General features: G+C 39.5%; 1 protein-coding gene across 3 annotated transcripts in view; it reads right to left on the minus strand.

Annotated features, from left to right (window-relative positions):
* Window positions 1-5,202: 5,202 nt before the first annotated feature.
* Window positions 5,203-24,968, minus strand: part of LOC126323445 (telomerase reverse transcriptase-like) — a 180,682-nt gene continuing 160,916 nt past the window's right edge. Inside the window, exons 10-11 of one of the 3 annotated variants that reach the window (XM_049994683.1) lie at window positions 6,120-6,345; window positions 5,203-5,977 (exon numbers count right to left, since the gene is read on the minus strand). In XM_049994683.1, the coding sequence (XP_049850640.1) occupies window positions 5,932-5,977; window positions 6,120-6,345 (272 nt within the window). In that variant the 3' untranslated portion in view covers window positions 5,203-5,931. Of the gene's footprint in view, window positions 5,978-6,119; window positions 6,346-24,968 lie in introns of those variants that run through there. The other 2 variants (XM_049994684.1, XM_049994685.1) reach the window with 2 other exon arrangements.

Below are 24,968 nucleotides of genomic sequence, written 5' to 3' on the forward strand. Positions count from 1 at the left end.
GGTGTGCGGGACCGTAGCCCAGCTTCATGGAGACGGTTGCGAATGGTCCTCGCCGATACCCCAGGAGCAACAGTGTCCCTAATTTGCTGGGAAGTGGTGGTGCGGTCCCCTACGGCACTGCGTAGGATCCTACGGTCTTGGCGTGCATCCGTGCGTCGCTGCGGTCCGGTCCCAGGTTGACGGGCACATGCACCTTCTGCCGACCACTGGTGACAACATCGAAGTACTGTGGAGACCTCACGCCCCACGAGTTGAGCAATTCGGCGTCCACCCGGCCTCCCGCATGCCCACTATACGCCCTCGCTCAAAGTCCATCAACTGCACATACGGTTCACGTCCACGCTGTCGCGGCATGCTACCAGTGTTAAAGACTGCAATGGAGCTCCGTATGCCACGGCAAACTGGCTGACACAGACGGCGGCGGTGCACAAATACTGCGCAGCTAGCGCCATTCGATGGCCAACACCACGGTTCCTGGTGTGTCCGCTGTGCTGTGCATGTGATCATTGCTTGTACAGCCCTCTCGCAGTGTCCGGAGCAAGTATGGTGGGTCTGACACAACAGTGTCAATGTGTTCTTTTTTCGATTTCCAGGAGTGTATTTTGCAGGACATCAAGCTCAAAACTGTCCATAAACTAAGGAAAATATTCGCTTCCTGCAAAATGCAAGATGTAAAATCATCATTATTTTACAAGATAATGATTTTTCTTAATTTATGACCAATTTTGCGTTTGATAACCTGCAGTATATGATAATGACATAACCTCCATCACTTGAAAATGGCATAAAAGACCAAAACCTTGGTTGGAATTAAATAAACAACAATACAGTCAAATGGTGGTGTGTTCATTTAAAAATTGAAATATTCTGTTGCACTAATCACATCATATTCCTGAGTTCACAGTTTTGCAACATTTTCTACGAAGACCAACTTCCAGAGCCGTATTTTGAAATAATGCACTGTGCACTTTCTTATTTTGTCAACTTTGTTTGTTGCATGTAGCATGCTGTTTCACTGTACTATATTCTTGTTACTTAAGTGGTACTTCAACTGTGGTATGGTACGTTGCATTTAAAGAACATTTGTTGTTGTTGTTGTTGTTGTGGTCTTCAGTCCTGAGACTGGTTTGATGCAGCTCTCCATGCTATTCTATCCTGTGCAAGCTTCTTCATCTCCCAGTACCTACTGCAACCTACATCCTTCTGAATCTGCTTAGTGTATTCATCTCTTGGTCTCCCTCTACAATTTTTACCTTCCACACTGCCCTGCAATACTAAATTGGTGATCCCTTGATGCCTCAGAACATGTCCTACCAACCGATCCCTTCTTCTGGTCAAGTTGTGCCACAAACTTCTCTTCTCCCCAATCCTATTCAATACTTTCTCATTAGTTATGTGATCCACCCATCTAATCTTCAGCATTCTTCTGTAGCACCACATTTCGAAAGCTGCTATTCTCTTCTTGTCTAAACTATTTATCATCCATGTTTCACTTCCATACATGGCTACACTCCATACAAATACTCTCAGAGACGACTTCCTGACACTTAAATCTATGCTCGATGTTAACAAATTTCTCTTCTTCAGAAACGCTTTCCTTACCATTGCCAGTCTACATTTTATATCCTCTCTACTTCAACCATCATCCATTATTTTGCTCCCCAAATAGCAAAACTCCTTTACTACTTTAAGTGTCTCATTTCCTAATCTAATTCCCTCAGCATCACCCGACTTAATTCGACTACATTCCATTATCCTCATTTTGCTTTTGTTGATGTTCATCTTATACCCTCCTTTCAAGACAGTGTCCATTCCGTTCAACTGCTCTTCCAAGTCCTTAGCTGTCTCTGACAGAATTAGGATGTCATCGGCAAACCTCAAAGTTTTTATTTCTTCTCCATGTATTTTAATACCTACTCCAAATTTTTCTTTTGTTTCCTTCACTGCTTGCTCAATATACAGATTGAATAACACCGGGGAGAGACTCCAACCCTGTCTCACTCCCTTTCCAACAACTGCTTCTCTTTCATGTCCCTCGACTCTTATAACTGCCATCTGGTTTCTGTACAAATTGTAAATAGCCTTTCGCTCTCTGTATTTTACTCCTGCCACCTTAAGAATTTGAAAGAGAGTATTCCAGTCAACATTGTCAAAAGCTTTCTCTAAGTCACTCAGGTCTTTCAGTGTTCTGTCAAACTCTTCACGCAGTATTGTATCTCCCATTTCATATTCACCTACATCCTCTTCCATTTCCATAATATTCTCCTCAAGTACATCGCCCTTGTACAGACCCTCTATATACTCCTTCCACCTTTCTGCTTTCCCTTCTTTGCTTAGAACTGGGTTTCCATCTGAGCTCTTGATGTTCATACAAGTGGTTCTCTTATCTCCAAAGGTCTCTCTAATTTTCCTGTAGGCAGAATCTATCTTACCCCTAGAGAGATAAATCTCTACATCCTTACATTTGTTCTCTAGCCATTCCTCCTTAGCCATTTTGCACTTTCTGTCGATCTCATTTTTGAGACGTCTGTATTCCTTTTTGCCTGCTTCATTTACTGCATTTTTATATTTTCTCCTTTCATCAATTAAATTCAATATTTCTTCTGTTACACAAGGATTTCTACTAGCCCTCATCTTTTTACCTACTTGATCCTCTGCTGCCTTCACTACTTCATCCCTCAAAGCTACCCATTCATCTTCTACTGTATTTCTCTCCCCCATCCCTGTCATTTTTCCCTTATGCTCTCCCTGAAACTCTGTACAACCTCCGGTTCTTTCAGTTTATCCAGGTCCCATGTCCTTAAATTCCCACCTTTTTGCAGTTTCTTCAGTTTTAATCTACAGGTCATAACCAATAGATTGTGGTTAGAGTCCACATCTGCCCCTGGAAATGTCTTACAATTTAAAACCTGGTTCCTGGATCTCTGTCTTACCAGTATATAATCTATCTGATACCTTTTAGTATCTCCAGGCTTCTTCCATGTATACAGCCTTATTTATGATTCTTGAACCAAGTGTTAGCTATGATTAAGTTGTGCTCTGTGCAAAATTCTACCAGGCGGCTTCCTCTTTCACTTCTTAGCCCCAATCCATATTCACCTGCTACGTTTCCTTCTCTCCCTATTTGATTTTGTGTTTATAACCCTGTAGTCACCTGACCAGAAGTCTTGTTCCTTCTGCCACCGAACTTCACTGATTCCCACGATATCTAACTTTAACCTATCCATTTCCCTTTTTCAATTTTCTAACCTACCTGCCCAATTAAGTGAGCTGACATTCCACTCTCCGATCCGTAGAACGCCAGTTTTCTTTCTCCTGATAACGACATCCTCTTGAGTAGTCCCCACCCGGAGATCCAAATGGGGGACTATTTTACCTCTGGAATATTTTACCCAAGAGGATGCCATCATCATTTAATCATACAGTAAAGCTGCATGCCCTCGAGAAAAATTACGGCTGTAGTTTGCCCTTGCTTTCAGCCGTTCGCAGTACCAGCACAGCAAGGCAGTTTTGGTTATTGTTACAAGGCCAGGTCAGTCAATCATCCAGACTGTTGCCCCTGCAACTACTGAAAAGGCTGCTGCCCCTCTTCAGGAACCACAAGTTTGTCTGGTCTTTCAACAGATACCCCTCCGTTGTGGTTGCACCTATGGTACGACTATCTGTATCGCTGAGGCACGCAAGCCTCCCCACCAACGGCAAGGTCCATGGTTCTTGGGGGGAAAAAGAATATTTAAAGAATATAATACCTTTCATTGTGCATTTTTTACAAGAGGAAAAGTTTTCTTATGTTTCTCATGAGTGTTCATAGAGTACTGGCTGAGCTCCTCAGGTCACTAAAGAGTCTTTCTGTTTTCAACTTGCATTTTCCTGTCACTTTGATATAATATAACATGTAATACATTTATTATTGTTATAAGTGATAAGCTTCATGCAGTAACGACAGTTTGCCTCGTCACTTCTCACTGTTTTCATTGATGTTTTGAAATCACGATTTGGAAACAACACCATCAGAACTGACATGGTTTACTGCTGATGCTTGGGATAACCGTAGAAAAATAAACCAACTTATATTGCCTTTATAGACATGGAAAAGGCATTTGATAACGTTATCTGGCAAGAGATGTTCAGAGTGCTGAGGAAAATTGGAATAAAGTACAAAGACATCCGCGTGATACTCAGTTTCTATAAGAATGAGGTGGCAGTGATTAGGAACTGTCACCAGGAAGAACAAGCAAATATTAGAAAAGGGGTAAGACAAGGATGTGCTCTCTCTCCTCTTATATTCAATGCTTACATCCAGGAAGCTATAGACCAAGTTCGAGAAACTACTGAGGTGGGGATCAAAATTAATGGGCAGAAGATAGACATGGTACGTTATGCAGATGATATTGCTATAGTCACAGAGACAGAAGAAGATCTAGAGGAAGTCCTCAGAACAATGGAAAAAATTCTATACAATCAGTATGGAATGAGAATAAACAAGAAAAAGACTAAAGTGATGGTATGCAGTACAGGAGCAGAATATGAACCTCCGAGAATTAGAATTGGAAGAGAGGAGCTGGAAGTGATACAAGAATTTACTTACCTGGGAAGCAAAATCACGAGGGATGGTAGAAGCCGGAAAGAAATTGCGACCAGAATACAAAAGGCCAAAATTGCATTTAATCAGAGAAGGAACTTACTCACCAGCAACAACATCAGTCTGAAAATAAGGAAACGCATCATGAAAGGTTTCGTTTGGAGTGTGGCCCTATATGGATGTGAAACTTGGACAGTTGGAAGAGCAGAGAGAAGACTGCTAGAGGCCCTGGAGATGTGGTGCTATAGAAGGATGATGAAGATCAGCTGGACAGACAAAGTAACAAATGAAGAGGTGCTTAGAAGAGTACAGGAAACCAGATCTCTGTGGAGGCACATCCAAACAAGAAGAGACAAACTTGTAGGGCACATCCTACGACACAACAATATCATTGGAACAATAGCAGAAGGAGTTATTGAGGGAAGGAATCGGCGGGGGCGACCAAGGATATCATACATGCAACAGATCATGAATGACGTTGGATGTAACACATATGTGGAAATGAAGAGGAAAGCAGACAGAAGAGAGGAATGGCGCTCTGCTGCAAACCAACCTCAGGGTTGAACACTAAAAGAAGACCATCAGAACAGTGAATGTTAAACAATAAAAAGAAAACTGTGTCTGTTTCACACTAAAAGTTACTCTCTTTATTTATACAATAAGTCTTCTGAAGTGGTATGTGACAGTATTGACCATAAAAGCTTGCCAAGGTAATTTGTTTAGCAAAAATCTTCAAATGGACACTTGTATATAGTGAACAGTACTGAAGTAATTGTCTGTAAGTGATTGCACCTTCAGTCTTCCTGCTCATTGAGCAATAACATAACACAACACTGAATGCACTAAGATCACAATAAATGCTGCATTTCTTAACATATTAACACATTTTTCTCACTATTAATGCTTATATTTGTGGTACTACCAAGGATGCAATTTGCATTATCCACCATCTTGATATGTTTTATTTCACATAATAGATTGTGCACAGTAGAGAATAACTGCAGAGTTTATAGTTTGTTTTGTAGGTTTGTTATATTAAATGACACAGAAAGCAGTAATATAACACTGGAATAAGGTAAGCCATGACACCATCACGGTTTACAGTCTATGTAAAGGACTCAGAAGATTATGTGTCAACCTGTTTGAAGATAATGCAGCTTCCTCAACAAAAGGTTTCAAGATATATCCATTTGTATTCCACTTAATGCCAGTACCATTTCAATATGCTTGGACCAAAACCTATTGTACAAAAACTATATATGATCCAAATAATCATTTAACTTTAAATACAATATTTAGAATATTTTCACAGTTTCACATGAAGACCATTTTCTTCTTGGTCATACTGCTTACTGAGCAGTAACAGAAACAGGCATTTTTAATGTTTTAAGATTGCTGAAACAAAAATGTTGATATTTACACTGCATAAAACACTATAATTAGTTAAAAACTGTTCCTGATACCAACTCATTTACTTGAATCAAAATATATTTTCAAAAAAATACAAAATGTTTTCAGTGTTTTGTGCTATACTTACATTTTAACTCTGCGCTTAATTTCCAGGCTTGTTTGAAAGGGCCTTGGTATGTTTTCACTCAATACAATAGCTAGGTCTTCTCTCACATCTTCTGATATCTGGCGTGACAGTCTTGTTATCAATCTCTTTATCTTTCCCAGGACTGTCTGAAGGTCCTCTTTACTGGGCAGCAGCATGTAAAATGCCACATACATGACCAATGAAATTATTTGTATATTCAATGACACTGAAACAGGCCACATTGTGGATCATTCACAACACATAAAATATCATGTCATACAATATTAGCAGTGTAAATCCTACATTATTGGCAATTATGACATTTAGGAAATAAACATTATGTGGTAAATAATCAAGACTCTCAACAATAACACGAACACTTCTAAATTTACAAGTGACAATATGAAGGACATCATCACAACCTTAAAAACATTCAGACAGACCAGCAGTCATTACTAGATATTAATGTTGATGTGCAAGGAAAACGTTTGAAAATGGGATAAACTTGATGTCTTAGAGCATTTGTATGAAATACATATTGAAACTTCAGCATTCAAAATGGACAGCAAACAAGCTAAGGAGGAAATAGGGAAAAATGTCAATGTTTAGAAAGCTTTTAATAGTACCCTATGAAAGGAATAACCGTATCACCCAGTATTTGAAAATAAGAGGCTTATTCATTCTAAGACTTTTTTCTTGTTCTTTCTAAGTCACATTCCAATATATTCTATTTCTTCCTACAAATATTTTACTTTCAAACTTTAATAACAAAAGTATAATTACACATGACCTACAATCAAGATGCAGCCAAAAATCTCTTAGCACACATTGTTGTTTATTCTAAACATGCAAATTCTTTAATTAACACCCTGAGGGGCTCCTTTTGCTACATTATTTTTCGGCTTTCCTATAATTCATGACACAATGAAACAAAAAGTATTACTGCATTTTTCCTGAAACAAGGAATCCAGCTAAGGTTACTGCAATGTACTCTCATTTGGAAGGAACAGCATTCACATCCTCAACTATCCCACTAGATATAGTTTTTCTGTAACTAATGCAAATGTCTTTAGGTGAAAGTGGGTATTGTTTCTTTGAAAATGGCCACTTTCTTCTCTGACCTTGTTGAAATTGAACTTTTGCTGTTTGTTAATGACACGGCATTAAACTCAAATCAACGTTCAGATTGATTCCTTCTGAAGTCCAATACAGCATATGACATTTTCCTTCAGTCAACAATGCAATCAGTGATTCTTCTTCCAGTGTAGACAAAGAGAGAGAGAGAGAGAGAGAGAGAGGGGGGGGGGGGGGGGGGGGGTTGAAAAACCCACTCTGCAATCAAACACCACTTCTACCATTAAAAATGGAATTGCCAAACATTCATGAACTGAAACATGTATCAGTCTCAGGAATAGGCTATTCTTCGAACCATACACATTGAAAATCTTTAGACTGAAGAAATTAAAGGACTCATTCAAGAAAATTTATTATTAATCCAATAACATTCTTGTTTAGCATATCTACAGCATTATACGCCTAGGTACTACTCTCCCCATTTTCAAATGTGGGAACATAACTATAGAATCTGCCGAAGTGGCTGTTCTCTCTGTTGAGAGAGACGTATATGAACAGACAGAGAGACAATTACACTCTGCTTATAAAAACTTGACCACTAACTACCATTGCCTGTACTTATGTTGACAATACAACAGGAATCTTATCACACCATTTGCAGAATGTGTATTTAGATAAAATTTTATTAGTGTTTTACCCATGCATAGATAGATGCTTGGCAGATCTTACAGGTTCTATAATGGTCCCTGTTATCCCCTGTTTTTTGACTTTAGGCAGTCTGACGATGACCACTAGTAACATAGTAAATTTGTGTGAATATCTGAAAGTAGATTTCCTAAAAACCTACCCAGGAAATTCATTGTAAAAAAGCAAGTAAGTGATTGATAACAAAGGGCATTAAAATCTTGCGTAAGAGGATGAGGGAAATTACATAAAGGCCAGAATAAGTCAAGATCTGACATTCCTTGCATACCACAAAAATTCTGTTACATTGTAAGGGAAGTCATTAAAAGATCAAGAATATGTAATGATGATGATGATGAGGTCCCATACTCCGAGGAGCATAGGGGACGATGCGGGAGACCCGCACCGACATACTATGCAAGGTCCTAGTGGAGGGGGTTTGCCATTGTCTTCCTCCGACTGTAATGGTGATGAATGATGATGATGATGATACAATGACACCCAGTCATCTCCAGGCAGAAAAAATCCCTGACCCCGCAGGGAATCAAACACTGGACCCCGTGCGGAGGAAGCGAGAATGCTACCGCAAGACCACGAGCTGCGGATCAAGAATATGTACATCCAGAAAAATTAATAATGCAGATAACAAGATTAAAGCTACATAGGATATTATCAACTGGCAGACAGGATGGCAAGTCAGTGTACAAGATACTATAATAATTAAATTAAATGAGAATGTTGTGGCTGATAATTCACAAATTGCAAATACTTTTTACAATCACTTTCTCAATGTAGCTGTAAAAGTATGATTTAATGGTTCGGCTGAAGTGGCAAGAGGAGATACTAAAAATGTCATTCCATAAAACTTTAAGCAATTAGAAGTGGCACAAATGTCGTTCACAGAAATTAATAGTATTATGAAAAGACTCATATGGTGTTGACAGAATTTCAAAGAGGATTCTGATATTTCTTCTAACTTAATAAGTAATGTCTTTCGTAACATATGTAATGCATCATAGGCCAAGGGAATTTTTCTATACTGGTTACAATATGTGATTGTTATGCATCTTTATGAGAAACATGACAAGAAAGACTTATATAATTGTTGTCCAATTTCTCTATTGACACATTTTCCCAAAATATTCCAAAAAGTAATATACTCAACAGAAGTCTCACAGTGTAAGTAGAAATAGTTTACTTGGCATATCACAATGTGGATTCCAGAGGAATTACCAAACTGTGAACACTATTTACACATTCTATTCCCCAAATATCAAAAGCCTTAAATAACAAAATATTGCCAGTTGGTGTATTTTGTGATCTTTCCAAGACAGTTGATTGTGTAGATTGTTACACTCTAGGGAAAAATTACATTTTATAGAACTGATGGCTTTATGCACAACTGGTTTCGGTCCTACTTAACAAACAGAATGCAAAAAGTTGCGTGGAATAATTCAGACACTGTTGGAAAAGTAGAGAAATCACAAAGGGAATTCTGTAGGTTCAATTTTGGCTCCACTCTTGTTCCTTATATATGTGAGTGACTTCCATATATGTGAGTGACTTATCATCCAACAAGCAGAACTGGCACCTTTTGCAGTCTTTCATGTATATAAAGCGGAGTGTATGTATGTATGTCTGGCATCTCCTCCCAAAGCTCGGGATCAATTAAACAAATTTGGCACAAAAACAGCAGGCCTCGAGACTATCAGTACTGTGGGGATTACAACCTCCTAGCTGTAGTGGGTGTGGAGGCATGGCCAAAAACGTGTTTTCTCCAGCCTCTGGTGTACAGGCTGCCCTGCCTGACAGTCATGTTGTGTGAGAACACTATTGGCCTGCCAAATTGAATTGCTTTCTGGGCAGCCTACATGCCAGGGTCAAGAAATTGTTTTCTAGGGCCTGAGAAATAAACTCACCTGCATGATAGGTATCTAGTGGGAGTAGTATCAGCCTGCTTCACTGAAATGTATTGCAAGGGCTACATGTGCCAATAAACTTGATTGAGGACAGGTGGAGATGGGTAAAGGAGTGGATGGACAGAGCAAGAAGGAAGAAGAAATGGACAAAGAAGAGGGGAAGTGGAGATAGAGATATGAAGATGAGGTGGACACAGAGAGGGGGAGGAGGAGGTGTGTTCGATATATGTTTTGAATACATATGCAGGTGAAGCCATGATGAAAAGGCTAGTGTTACAAGAAGTCCTGTAGAGGAGGTAACAGAAGACACTGTTAATGACAGTAGAATGAAGGCTTTCACGACCGGGTGACATAGCTGTTGATATACTTTCCGGGATGTGAGGTCGTGGTCCAAGAACTTTTTCTGCTCCTTGTTGTTGTTGTTGTTGTTGTCTTCAGTCCTGAGACTGGTTTGATGCAGCTCTCCATGCTACTCTATCCTGTGCAAGCTGCTTCATCTCCCAGTACCTACTGCTCCTTACTTTGTTGAAAAGTGAAGCTATGTGTCCCCGATTGTATGGTGTACCTAAAATTCACAAAACAGATTTTTCTTTAAGACCCATAGTCAGTGCCATCAATTCTCCCACTTATGAAATAGCAAGATATTTAACAACTTGTTTACAACCATCTATTGGAAAAACGGACTCATATATAAAAGACTCGCGCCATTTTATTGAAAAACTAGAGGGACTAACTCTGGCCCCTGAAGATATTCTTGTAAGTTTTGACATTGTGTCCTTATTCACAATGATTCCTGTTAACGAAGTTATGATTTTCATAGCGGATATTTTTCCAGAAGACTTGACTGTTCTTTTTAGACATTATCTCACATCAAGTCAGTCCAGTGGGATAATGAATTTTATGAACAACTTGATGGAGTAGCAATGGGTAATCCATTAGGCCCTGCGATTGCCAATCTTTACATGGAGAGATTTGAACAATCAGCTCTAGAAAAAGCTAATAACAAACCATCTCGTTGGTATCGATATGTAGATGACACATTTGTGGTTTGGCCCCATGGCAGAAAGGCCTTGGACGATTTCTTTGATTATTTAAATAAAATTCACCCAAAAATACAGTTCACCATGGAAATAGAAAAGGATAACAAAATATCTTTCTTGGATGTCTTAGTTATGAGACGGTCTGATAGAAGCTTGGAATATAAAGTTTTTTGAAACGCAACACATACGGACAGATATTTACATAAAAATTCTAATCATCATCCACAACAAAAAAGAGGTGTCATAAAAAGTCTTGTCGATCGAGCGCAACAGATATGTACACCTGAACATTTGGATGCTGAAGTGAAACATCTGAAGCAGGCTTTCGAAAAAAACGGCTACTCTGAAAGAGCATAAAAGTCTTTGTCGACTTGGAAAAATAGAAAAATCAGCTGTAGCGGAACATGCTCTTCAACCAGGAAACCACCAAGTGAAGTTTTCGGATACCGAAGTTTTATCTACAACGTTAAATTACTATCCACGCCTATACAGAGAAGCTATTGAAATTTATAAACATCACGATAATTTTAATAGGAAAGAGGAGGCTATGAAACTCAGCGATATATGGACAGTGGCTCTACAAAATTGCTAACAATTTTTATCTTGACAAGGTGGTAATCGATAGTCAACCTTATCTTTGCTAAGGATTATCACTGCTCATTACGTGTCACCTGAAGCACGCCCCCCTTTCACACAATATATAAGTCGTTCTCAGACACCCGACCAGTCAGTCGGCAAGACTCAGCGGAGTAGCGCCTCTGAGGAAGTCCAGCGCAGTCCTGGACGAAACGTAAGGAGCAGAAAAAGTTCTTGGACCACGACCTCACATCCCGGAAAGTATATCAACAGCCACTGTTAATGACAGTTTACAAAGAATTATTAAGTGGTTCTCTGAAAATGGATTATACCTAAATTTTGAGAAAATACACTACATTCAACTCTGTTGCACACATAGAATCATACAAAAAATAGATGTGAACAGGGCAGAATGTTCCAAATTTTTGGGTGTACACACTGATGAAAACTAGAACTGGAAGAAGCATATTACTGAGCTTTTCTAATAATTAAGTCTAAGTATTTTTGCTATTGTATAACTGCTAGTCTTGGAAACAAACAAACCAACTCCTGACATATTTTGCATATTTCCACTCAGTAATTTCTCATGGAACTCATCACTTAGAGAGAAAGTACTGATTGCACAAGAGTGAGCAGTAAGAATAATATGTGATAATCACCTATTGTCATCTTGTAGGATCTTCAGGGATTTGAGTATATTAACTGCACCATTACAATACATATAATCACTAATGAAATTCATTATAAACAATTTAAGGAGTTGAGGAGAACAGTAATTTACAAACCTACGACACTAGAGGAAAAACATCCTTTTTCCCTCATTATTAAAGCTGTCAGTGGCTCAGAAAGAAGTTCAACATACACCAATAAAAATGTTTGATCATTTTTCCAGTATCAAAAATGTCTGACATGTGTCAAAGCAAGTTTTAAATCTAACCTAATGTCTTCATTAATGTTAACAATAATCATGTAGCACGAAGAGCTGTAAACTGCCTCATTCCACATAATTTCAATTAAAGAATTGTTCAAATGATCCATGGAACACATTCAAATGAGTATGGAATATATAAGTAACTAACTGGCTGGCTAGCCTAAACTTGTAACTGCACTTTGAAATGCTTTTGCAGCTGTTGTTTCAAGAAAATAAAATAGAATATGACAAAGGAACCATAATTGACTTACAAAATTGACAGAAAACCTAAATCTGGATGTCTGGGTGAAGACTTGAATCTCCGGAATGAAAGTACAGTGTTGTACGATGCACTGTCTCAATGCACAAGTTAGGGAAGTGAATAAGGAGAATTACTAGGACCTGAGAGTCAGAGGGATGATCAGAGAAGAAGGTGAGAGAGAGAGAGAGAGAGAGAGAGAGAGAGAGAGAGAGAGAGAAAGAGAGAGAGAGAGAGAGAGAGAGAGATACTCATAAGGGGAGGTAAAGAATCAGGGATACAGGGAATTGGGATGGGATACTCAATGAATTTCATTTGGCTATGGGAGAGGGGAAAAGGATGAAGCAAGCAGTGACAGTTGGCAAGGCACAGAGGTCTGGTGATGCAGAGAAGGTGAACAATGTACTGAAAGAGAGTGAGGAGAGACAGACGTTTTCATAGATTTAGAGATTGTGTAAAAATGGTTAGATTAGGGATAGGGGCTGCACAGGGGATTGGAATGCAGGAGGGGCAGGGGGAGTAGCAGGGGCTGGGAAGCGACAGTGGATGGAGGGAACAGCAGGGGACTGGTAGCAGTCAAGAGAGGTAAAGAGTGTTGGGAGGTCAAGACGAAGGGTTACAGATCTAGCAGTGTTGGTGTGAATCACATGTCCAGTTCCCTGTGCTTCTGAGTAGTTTGTGCTTAGAGTAGTTCTTGTGGCATTCCACAAATGCCACTGCATGGTCCTCTGGTTATTACGACAACAAAATAATGTTGTGTCTGTACTTAAATGGGTCAGGGGGAAACAAAACTCAATTACTCCTGATTATGTAGGCATGAAAAAGCCAATAAACCAGCACATAGTTTGTATGTAGAGGTCATGTTCTTATATACTTTCCTCTTCACTACACCTGTTCCTACATATTACCTCCATCAAAGGAGCACTGAACTGCCTCCTAGCCAACAGCTAGTAGTTCAAAGCTCTCCTATTTACATGAAAACAACAAAGGCTTTCAAATCAAAAGAGCAATTATGGTGGTAGCTCCTGTACTCCACTGACATGCAATGAAAAAGCTCTATCTGATTGTCATATTAGCTTATATTGGCTGGAATAAGTAATGAATCTAACAGACATAAATATTTACTGCACGTGCAAGGACGTTAGGAGAGACATGAGGAGTGATCGGAGTGAATGACATTACTGGTAATGGATTTTAAACATCAGTGGATTGGTGTTCTATGAGTAGTATCTTTGAGTACTAATCCATAGCTGAGTTCAACTTCAGAGTTTGATCCCAGCCACTTCTTAGATTTTGGATAATAAACATCGTCTATGGCAGCCAAAGAGTTGTAATCTGAGGAGTCACTTTTATTCTGCCAATAGCCTTGTCAAAATATGGTGGAGGAGTGAACAGATGTTCAAGACACACTTTTGCCCTTTGTGTGGAAAATGCTCTATAAGGTGCAATAATCAGCAATGTTCACTGGCATGACGATGAATGAGAAAAGAGAAGCAGCTGTACGAATATCAAGAACTCAGATGGCAAGCCAGTATTAAACAAGGAGAGAAAGGCTGTTTGAGTATATAGAGGGTCTATATAAGGGAAGCAAACTTGGGGATGATGATAACGAATGAGATGAGGAACTTTGTGAAGATGTGAAGGAAGGTGTGATACTGCGAGAAGAATTTGACAGAGCACTGAAAGAACAGAAACAAGTTTCCAGGAGTAGATGGCACTTCATGACATAGCAAGTTGCAACTACTCCACCTGTTATGACTTCACCTCCTGTTAACACAAATTTTCTCTTTTTACCTTTGCTTATTTCTCAAATCTTGTCCTTTTCCATAGTAGTATACATGAGGGATGTGTTTGAACATTCCAAAACACCAATTAAACTGTTTCCCCCTTGGATTCATTATTCAAGGTGATATTTTTGGTTTTCTGATCTCAATGCTGCACTTATTTTAACTGGGAAATCAGTGAGTTAAAAATTAAAACTAATTTAAAATTCCACCTCATTATGTAATATGGAAAATCTTATGATCTAACATGTATTTCTGAGCACAGTGACAGCACAAGTTATACAGATTGTCAGTTCAACTTTCAAATAATGTTTTTAAAGTTCTGTGAATATAATTTATTTATGAGATAATTAATATCTAGTTTCAGAAACAGCTATATTTTCCATTGCAAATTTTGCCTCTACACTTGTTATTTTCCAATCTTTGCCATTATTCTTAATTTTTTGCACAAGATGGCATATTTCACTAATTTATTAAGTCATTAATTAAGATTCTGAATAATTTATTGTAATTCTCAATAATTCATTATTCAATATTCAATATTCATAAGTCAGGTATTCCTAACAAAAATGCATAAAATGATTCCATAAACTTTTCTAAATTCCTAAACCACTACATTCTTCACAAACCAAATTTTTATCAATACTTATAGTCCATCCTGAATAGTAAAATCTAATATAGCCTTTCTCAAATAATTGTGTGGTTTCTGAAATGAACAATCTGTTCATATGTCATCCTTCACTCAAAACGGCAGTCTGCTCCAAGTCCCGGTCAAGCTAACTAACATGTAATACTGATGTCGAGTCTGCTCCCGATATGCACTCACACGATAGCAATGTGCACTTTTTTTATTCGTGGGAACTTAGTAATGTCGATGTCTGAAAACTTTCAAGTGATTTTTGTAAGTCAGGTTAATGGTTATTTTAATCAGATTGTGTAGTGGTTGATAGGAGGCTTTTATAATTCAAATTAACGAATATTTTGATTGGATAGTGTTGTGGTTGGAAGGAGGATTGAACTACAATTGTCATTAGAATGAGTGATTGTTGAGAATGGCAACTTTCATTATTGACTGAACTAGGTGAACTGTTTATCTGATGGATTCCTACAAGATAATGTGTAAACTGTGAAGTTAAGTGTGTATTTGAACTGACTTGTTTGAGCTACCAATGATTCTTGGACAAGGTCTTATTAGCTTGTGCTTCAATGACTTTATAATCTATTCAAAGAATACTGCCAGTGATCCTTGGGAGAACCAGCCATGACAAAACTAATCCACCTGATGTGCAAAATATGAGCAAATGACATACCCTCAGACTTCAGGAAGAATGTAATAATTCAAATTCTGAAGCAGACAGGTGCTCACAGTTGTGAATACTACCGAACAATCAGTTATGCACATCATGGCTGCAAAATATCAACACAAATTATTTGCAGAAGAATGGAAAAACTTGTAGAAGCTGACATGCGGGAAACTCAGTTTGGGCTCTGGTGAAATGTAGGAACATGTGAGCCAGTTTTGAACCTACATCTTATCTTAGAAGACAGATTAAAGAAAGGCAAACTTATGTTAAAACCATTTGTAGCTTTAGAGCAAGCTTTTGACGGTGTTAACTGGAACACACATTTCGAAATTCTGAAGGTAGCAGGGATGAAATACAGAGAGCAAAAGGTTATCTACAACTTGTACAGGAACCAGATGACAGTTGAGGGATATGTAAAGGAAGCCATTGTTGAGAAGGGAATGAGACAGGGTTGTAGGCTACCTTCAATGATGTTCAATCTGTCACTGAATAAGCAATAAAGGAAATCAAGAAGAATTTGGATAGGGAATTAAAGTTCAGGAAAAAGAAATGAGAACTTTGGGATCTGATGATGAAAATGTAAAATAAGGGCAATGAAATACACTCAGATCAGATGATGCCAAAGGAATTACATTAGCAAACGAGGCACTGGAAGTAGCACATGAATTTTGCAGTTGGACAGAAATATAACTGTGATGGCCGGAGTAGAGAGGATATAAATGCGGACTGGCTGTAGCATGGAAAGTACTCCTGAGAAAGAGGAATTTGTTAACATCTAATTTAAATTTTAGTGTTAGGAAGTATTTTCTTAAGGCATTTGTCTGAAGTGTAACCTTGCAGAGAAGTGAAACATGGACAATAAAAAGTTAAGACAAGGTGAAGACAAGAGCTTTTTAAATACGGTGCTACTGAAGAATGCTGAAGATTAGACAGGTAGACAGAGTAGCTAATGAGGAGATACTAAAGCAAATCCAAGAGAAAATGTTTTTGATACAACTAAATGAAGGAAACGTCCTGTTGCATGATGGAATTATCAATTTAGTAAAAACTGGAGAATTGTAAAGGGAGACATTGGGATGAGTACAGTAAGGTGGTTTCTGTGGTTATTTGGAGATGAAGAAGCTTGCATAGTTTAGAGTGGTGTGAATGGCTGCATCAAACCTGGCTTTGGACTGAAGACCACAACAACCTCTTGTTAGTAAGCACTGGTGTGGTACCGCATCAAATACTTTTACCCCTCCATGTACCTGATTGCCTTGATCCATGGCTCTCAGCATGTAATATGAAAGGAAAAAAATGCAAATTAGATTTTGCACAATTGTTGTTTTTGGAATCCATTCTGGTTGGTATGTGGTGCGGGAACACCTCATTACATTTGAACCCAGAGTATGTTCTAAGAAGCTACAACACATGGATGTCAAAGACACTGTATGGTAGTTTTATGGATCACTTCTGCTACCCTTCTAGTGGATGGGTGCACACTGTGCTTTCCTCCAACTGCTGAGCACATTTTGTTGTTCCAACTACTAAGCACATTTCGTTGTCCAAAGTATCTACAGAATATTATGATTAAAAGGGGAGATAAATTAGTCACAAATTCTGTATAGAATCTGATAGGGATTCCATCAGTTCATGGAGTTTTGTTCTGCTTCAGCAATTTTGGTTGTTTCTCAAGACCAATGACACTAATATCTATGTCTCTCATCTCTGAAGCAGTGTGGAAGTTAAACTGTGACAGTACACCTCTTCTTCTTTCACTTTACCATCCTCAGTTTCAGTTACTGTGTTATCCATCAGTGTCTGGACACTTAACTTTGGTGCCACTAACAACCTTTACATAACATCAGAATTTCTTTGGATTTTGTGACAAGTCTTCTAATGAGGCTCTGCCATGGTAGCTGTTGAAGGCTTCATGCATTGCCCTATGGACAGCCAAATGTGTTTAATTTAGTCTATAATTTTTTAATACCTATTATGCTATTGTTGCTGTACTGAGACTGTATATGCGGAGAGTCTCCTTCCATCATTCTTTGTTTTACTATGTACATATCTATGTAGTGCTTGGCCAATCATTTTTTTTTCAAAACTTGAGCCACAGTTCCTTCACATCAGGCTGTTGCAATGCTGTCCGTGATGTATGAACACCAAGGATTACCAGCCTGCCTCTCAGACACAGGTAATATAGGCTAATCCACAAGGTGATGTCGTTTGGTTGCATGCACGAGTCATTTGCCCACTCCTGCCCTTAAGCTCTCAGCTAAGGCAAACATTGTGTAGGCTACAGCTCAGCTACATGACAGCCCACATGTGAGCTGTTAGGTCCTCCCTGTCCACGTCAGACCACCAGCTCCAGGCTGCCAAACTCCAGGCACTCAAGCTGAAACAGCTTGCTCTACATGTTCTGTACATGGTAATGGGTAAAAATGGTGAAAATTTTTATTGCAGTCTACTTCCATCATTTTAAGTTAGCCTCAGGCAGTGGCATGAGCATTTACATAAATTTCTCCGCAGGACTTATGGCTGGCTCTCCTGCTAATACACTGGGCTAGGAGCACCACCATGGTATACTGACTGAGAGATGCCAACTTTCTGCCACAAACATGCCAATGGGAGGTTGCGTGCTGGTATGTGAGGTATGCAAGAGGGTCAGCGAGGCAGCAGCCACAACAGCAGGCTGCTCTCTTGCCTGACAGCTTCCTCACCATCTGGACGTGTCCACCAGTCTTCCTTATTTGAGGGCAAAATGCTCGTGCAGTTCACTCTGTGGCTGTTCCAGTTTTCATGAACATTTTATTCCTTAGTGGTAGTTCTTGGGAATAAAACACATTTTCCCTTGAATCCTGGCATTTATCATTTTACGTGTAGGAAAAACACCCTGGATGCCCACCTGCTACCATACTGGCATGTACGAACAGATGTCTGAAAGTGGGATCTTTCCCGCAGTTCGATCTGAATAAATGTTTTCCTGCTGATCTTATGTGCTGATCTTATGTGCGGTGGCCACTGTGGCCTGCTTATCTTTGTGTACACTTTTTCTGTGGATGCACCTTCGGGCATGCATGACAACTTGTTAGATCATGACGGTCCAATCAAACATGCGAGTGCACTGTATGGCCGCGCGCCACTACATAATGTCCCACATGAGGGTGAGTGCTGGCAGTAGAAGAGTCACTGCAGGCCACGCCGCATAGTGCGCTGCCACAATGTGCTGCAATGGGGCAGCTGCCTCTCGCAGCTGTCGCTGTTGCCTTCACCACTCCCGATGCAGATGCTGCCGCCACCTCCGTGCGCTGCAGCCTATGTTTCCGTGCGATGTAAGTGTCGCTGCAATGATGCATTCTGCTTGTTAACAACTATGGCAAACTTCTGCTGAGGGGAATAGAGCGAGACCTTCTTTTATGTACATCCGTTTGGTCTCAGTCTGTTTTGTAACCATGCCTGATTTACGTCCTTGCCAACCAGCAGAGATCACCAAATCAGCTCCCGATGCTGCAACTGCAGCCCCGAACGAGCCTGATCACATTACTTTACTGCAACAACAGATAAATACCCTGTCATTTGATAAAATAGAGCTACAGGAATGACTTAACTTGATAACTTGCGAACATGAACCAGAGCTGCCAAAAATGTGGCAACTGTGGGCAATTCAAGAGCCCCTAAAGTTGAAACAGAAAAATTAGTGCCAGATATAGTTAATACACTTCCAGCAATAACTTTTGTACCTTCCTTTTGCTGTAAAGGCAGGCAAAAATGTATCACCATTTTTGCAAAACGTCAAGAACATGGGGTGTATAGGCGCATGGCCAGACCATTTTTTGTTACAGCTGAAGCTTTCGGGCAATGTGCGAACTAATGTTGAATCAGTAGACGTGTTATGGAAAGCACCCACTTTTGAATTCTCAGCAAGCAGGTTAGCAGAGCGCTACTCTGGCAAGTATGGGGTTAGTTATTACCGTGATTGGTTATCCACCCTTAGACAGAAAAGCGAGGAGGACTTTGAAGCAATTGTGGGCAGAATTAGGGCAGTATCTTACCAAACATACACCTTTGGAAGGTGCAATATACACACAGTGAAGTGTTAATTGAAGGAGCTGAAGCAAGAGCAATTGATGTATTCAAACGCATAATCAATCCACATATAGGGAGTGAGGTAAAGGTAACCTCCCCCACATCCTTGCATGAAGCAGTCAGACTTGCTCCATTACGTGAGGAAGCGGGATGATTTGTATCTGGCCCTGTGAGCACAAGTGAAATGCAACAAATGTCTGTTAATGACACTGATTGTCATAGATGCGATAAGCCCAAACATACGGACGACCACTGCTGGGCTTCCTGTTGTAAGAAATGCCATACTGGTGGAGGCAAACAGGATCATTGTCCACAAAATAAGTGACTGAATTTCCCCAAGAAGAACATGCCAACAGGCAACAAAAAAATAATCAAACACACAGGAGTACTACTCTATGTTGTGGAAATGAGCATAGGGCAGGTTCTGCCACCCACCCTCGCCCCCTATGGAATACTTGAACCATATAAAAGGGGAGAACCCATTGAGGTGGCAAATTTTGTTTTAGAGGGAAGCTCAGAGGGAAGATTGTCAAAATTCCTGTAGATACTGGAGCTCAGATTAGTGTCCTTTTTGTTTATAAAACTGACAAGTGTGTGCTAAAACCACCACACTATAATATAGGTGGACTTGGAGATGAAATGATTATTCCTGCAGGTACTTGTACAACAAAACTGCACACTGAAGGCAAAATGTATGTCTTTGATATGGAAGTAGTGAGGAAATGCAGACGGGATTTTGATATCAACCTGGGAAATGATTTCCTAACATGCTATCAGGCTTTTATAGATTATAGGATGCTGTCCAGACAGTGAGCGGGCACCTCATTTACAAGGAAACTGAACAGAGGCCTACCTCACAGGCTCCAACTGAGCTGTGTAGATGAGTGCTGAAAACTATTACACCTGCAACAATTAGCGGCGGAACAGGGAAAGTTCTCTGGATTGAAGTTAAAGACTGGGAACCACCGAGGTCAGACTTTCGGTCAACTCACTCACCCAGAATGATTTTCTCAACAGGCTGAAAATCCTTGTTAAAGATAGGTTTAAGCAGACCCAAAGTAAAAGGGAACCAGTTTAAAATATCTGTGTGTGCTGACGATTTTGGTCAACAGAATGTAGAAATCCCATGTAGCACAATACTAGCCAGTGGCAAAGAAGTTACGCAAATAGAAGTGTGAAAACAGAAACACTGTCAAGAGAAAACATATAAGCAGTTACCTGTGAGGAAGGTTTGTGCATTAGTACCTTGGTTAAAAAATCAGTTGAGAAAGAAGTTGGCATATTTGCCAGACTCAGAGCAAAATCTTTTATATCCAGTTTTAGAGAAATATGTGAGGTTATTCAAGCAGATGCAATACTTGCCAACAACTGACCTCATACAAAATGAAATTCCCATAGGAGATGCCAGACCAATAGCGCAGAGGCCGTATCATTTACCCCATCAATTGCAGTCTGTTGAAGATACGATTCAACAGCAATTGGCTTTGGGGATATTTAAACCCTCTGCATGCCCTCGGGCCAGTCCAATTGCAATCGTGCCAAAAAAATGAGTCAGGGGGGCCGGAAAACCTATTGTCTATGTGTCGATACGAGAGCGGTAAACAATGTTACCACGCCGGACACTTACCCTCGCCACTTATTGATGAGACCTTAGGCAGGTTAGGAAATTGAAAATACTTTACCACCTTGGACATGCATTCTGGATATCAGCAGATTCCAACTGCACCACAAGATAGACTTTAAACTGCTTTTGTGCTTCCATCTGGATTATATGAATTCTTACGGATGCCTTTTGGTCTAAGGAATGCACATGCCACTTTTCAAATACAGTATTTTCCAACTTGTTACTGAGAATATGTGTCTTGTTTATCTCGATGACATCATAATGTTTGCAAAAACAATGGAAGACCATGCTGAAAGATTAAGAGATGTATTGCCTAGATTGAAAAGTGCACATTTGAGTTTAAAACTAGAGAAATGTTCTTTTACACAGTCACTGGTTCAGTACCTGGGGGATATCGTTAGTTCATATGGACTTAAGCCAGATCATGGGCTAATTGAAGCAGTGGATAATTTTCCAACCCCAAGAAATGTTAAAGAATGACATTCTTTCCTAGGCTTAGCCATCTATTAGAGGCGTTTTGTGCGGGATTATGCTACAATAGCAAAACCTTTAATGAAATTACTAAAGAAAGATGCAGTATCTGAATGGACAGAAGAGTGCGAAGCAGCAATGAGGAAAATTAAAGAAATTTTGACTAGTCCATCTTTACTAGTATGTCCAAATTTTGAAAAACCATTTATTCTTACTACAGATGCATCAAATTATTATGTCAGAGCTGTTTTAAGTCAGGAATACAATGCTGAGGAAAGACCAATTGGTTACACCTCCAGACAAATGAACTCAGCAGAAATAATACAGTACTACCAAGAAGGAGTTGCTAGCTCTCATGTTTGGAGTAAATTACTTTAAGTGTTACTTGTATGGACATCAGTTCATTATGATCACAGACCATGCTGCTTTAGTAAGTTTAAAAGATCCCAGCAGCCGCTCAACAAGATGGGCATTAAAATTGTCAGAATATGATTACACAATTTAGCATAAGCCTGGCTGCCTGCACAGCAAAGGTCAGAGTTGCACAAACAGATGATGTATCCATAGAAGAACTGAAAGAATCACAAGAGAGATATGTAGAACACCACCAGTATGCATCACTATCCGATTTTGTTACAGGAGATGGTATACTATATTGCAACACCCCCAGAGTAACGAAGTAGTAATACCTAAATAATTGCAGCAACGAATAATAGCACAATGTCATGACAGTTTACAGGCCTGCCATAATGGGCGATAAGCCACGAATGCAAGAATAGCCTCAAATTACTGGTGGAGGGGTGGACAAACCAATGCTCAGAAGTATATACAAAATTGTCTGCCTTGTGTGCAAATAGCGGCTCCACCAAGTACTACAGTTCCTTTACAAGCATTACCAGAAGCAGTAAAACCATTTCAAATTGTGGCTCTGGATATCTGTGGCCCATTTCCACAAAGCACCAAGAATAATAAATATGTATTGTCTATTATTTATCACTTTTGAAGATAGTTAATTTTGATACCATTTGCAGATATGACCACTGAAACTGTTGCTTCTACCTTTGTCAAACACTTGGTTCTGTATTTTGGAATGCCCAACGCAATACCCACTGACCAAGGCTCATATTTTATATTGGCACTGTTTGCACAAGTTTACAAAATGTTGTTGTTGTTGTCTTCAGTCCTGAGACTGGTGTGATGCAGCTCTCCATGCTACTCTATCCTGTGCAAGCTACTTCATCTCACAGTAACTACTGCAACCTACATCCTTCTGAATCTGCTTAGTGTACTCATCTCTTGGTCTTCCTCTACGATTTTTACCCTCCACGCTGCCCTCCAATGCTAAATTTGTGATCCCTTGATGCCTCAAAACATGTCCTACCAACTGATCCCTTCTTCTAGTCAAGTTGTGCCACAAACTTCTCTTCTCCCCAATCCTATTCAATACCTCCTCATTAGTTACGTGATCTACCCATCTAATCTTCAGCATTCTTCTGTAGCACCACATTTCGAAAGCTTCTATTCTCTTCTTGTCCAAACTAGTTATCGTCCATGTTTCACTTCCATACATGGCTACACTCCAAACAAATACTTTCAGAAACGACTTCCTGATACATAAATCTATATTCGATGTTAACAAATTTCTCTTCTTCAGAAATGCTTTCCTTGCCATTGCCAGTCTACATTTTATATCCTCTCTACTTTGACCATCATCAGTTATTTTACTTCCTAAATAGCAAAACTCCTTTACTACTTTAAGTGTCTCGTTTCCTAATCTAATTCCCTCAGCATCACCCGATTTAATTTGACTACATTCCATTATCCTCGTTTTGCTTTTGTTGATGTTCATCTTATATCCTCTTTTCAAGACACTGTCCGTTCCGTTCAACTGCTCTTCCAAGTCCTTAGCTGTCTCTGGCAGAATTACAATGTCATCGGCGAACCTCAAAGTTTTTACTTCTTCTCCATGAATTTTAATACCTACTCCAAATTTTTCTTTTGTTTCCTTTACTGCTTGCTCAATATACAGATTGAATAACATCGGGGAGAGGCTACAACACTGTCTCACTCCTTTCCCAACCACTGCTTCCCTTTCATGCCCCTCGACTCTAATAACTGCCATCTGGTTTCTGTACAAATTGTAAATAGCCTTTCGCTCCCTATATTTTACCCCTGCCACCTTCAGAATTTGAAAGAGAGTATTCCAGTCAACATTATCAAAAGCTTTCTCTAAGTCTACAAATGCTAGAAACGTAGGTTTGCCTTTTCTTAATCTTTCTTCTAAGATAAGTCGTAAGGTCAGTATTGCCTCACGTGTTCCAACATTTTTACGGAATCCAAACTGATCCTCCCCGAGGTCCACATCTACCAGTTTTTCCATTCGTCTGTAAAGAATTCGTGAGAGTATTTTGCAGCAGTGGCTTATTAAACTGATAGTTCGGTAATTTTCACATCTGTCAGAACCTGCTTCCTTTGGGATTGGAATTATTATATTCTTCTTGAAGTCTGAGGGTATTTCACCTGTGTCATACATTTTGCTCACCAGCTGGTAGAGTTTTGTCATGATTGGCTCTCCCAAGGCCGTCAGTAGTTCTAATGGAATGTTGTCTGCTCCGGGGGCCTTGTTTCGACTCAGGTCTTTCAGTGCTCTGTCAAACTCTTCACGCAGTATCTTACCTCCCATTTCGTCTTCATCTACATCCTCTTCCATTTACATAACATTCTCCTCAAGTACATCGCCCTTGTATAAAACTTCTATATACTCCTTCCATCTTTCTGCCTTCCCTTCTTTGCTTAGAACTGGGTTGCCATCTGAGCTCTTGATATTCATACACGTGGTTCTCTTCTCTCCAAAGGTCTCTTTAATTTTCCTGTAGGCAGTATCTATCTTACCCCTAGTGAGATACGATTCTACATATTTACATTTGTCCTCTAGTCATCCCTGCTTAGCCATTTTGCACTTCCTGTCGATCTCATTTTTGAGACGTTTGTATTCCTTTTTGCCTGCTTCATTTACTGCATTTTTATATTTTCTCCTTTCATCAATTAAATTCAATATTTCTTCTGTTACCCAAGGATTTCTAGCAGCCCTCGTCTTTTTACCTACTTTATCCTCTGCTGCCTTCACTACTTCATC

The sequence above is a fragment of the Schistocerca gregaria genome, chromosome 2 (genome assembly GCF_023897955.1).
Source record: "Schistocerca gregaria isolate iqSchGreg1 chromosome 2, iqSchGreg1.2, whole genome shotgun sequence".
Lineage (NCBI taxonomy): Eukaryota > Metazoa > Arthropoda > Insecta > Orthoptera > Acrididae > Schistocerca > Schistocerca gregaria.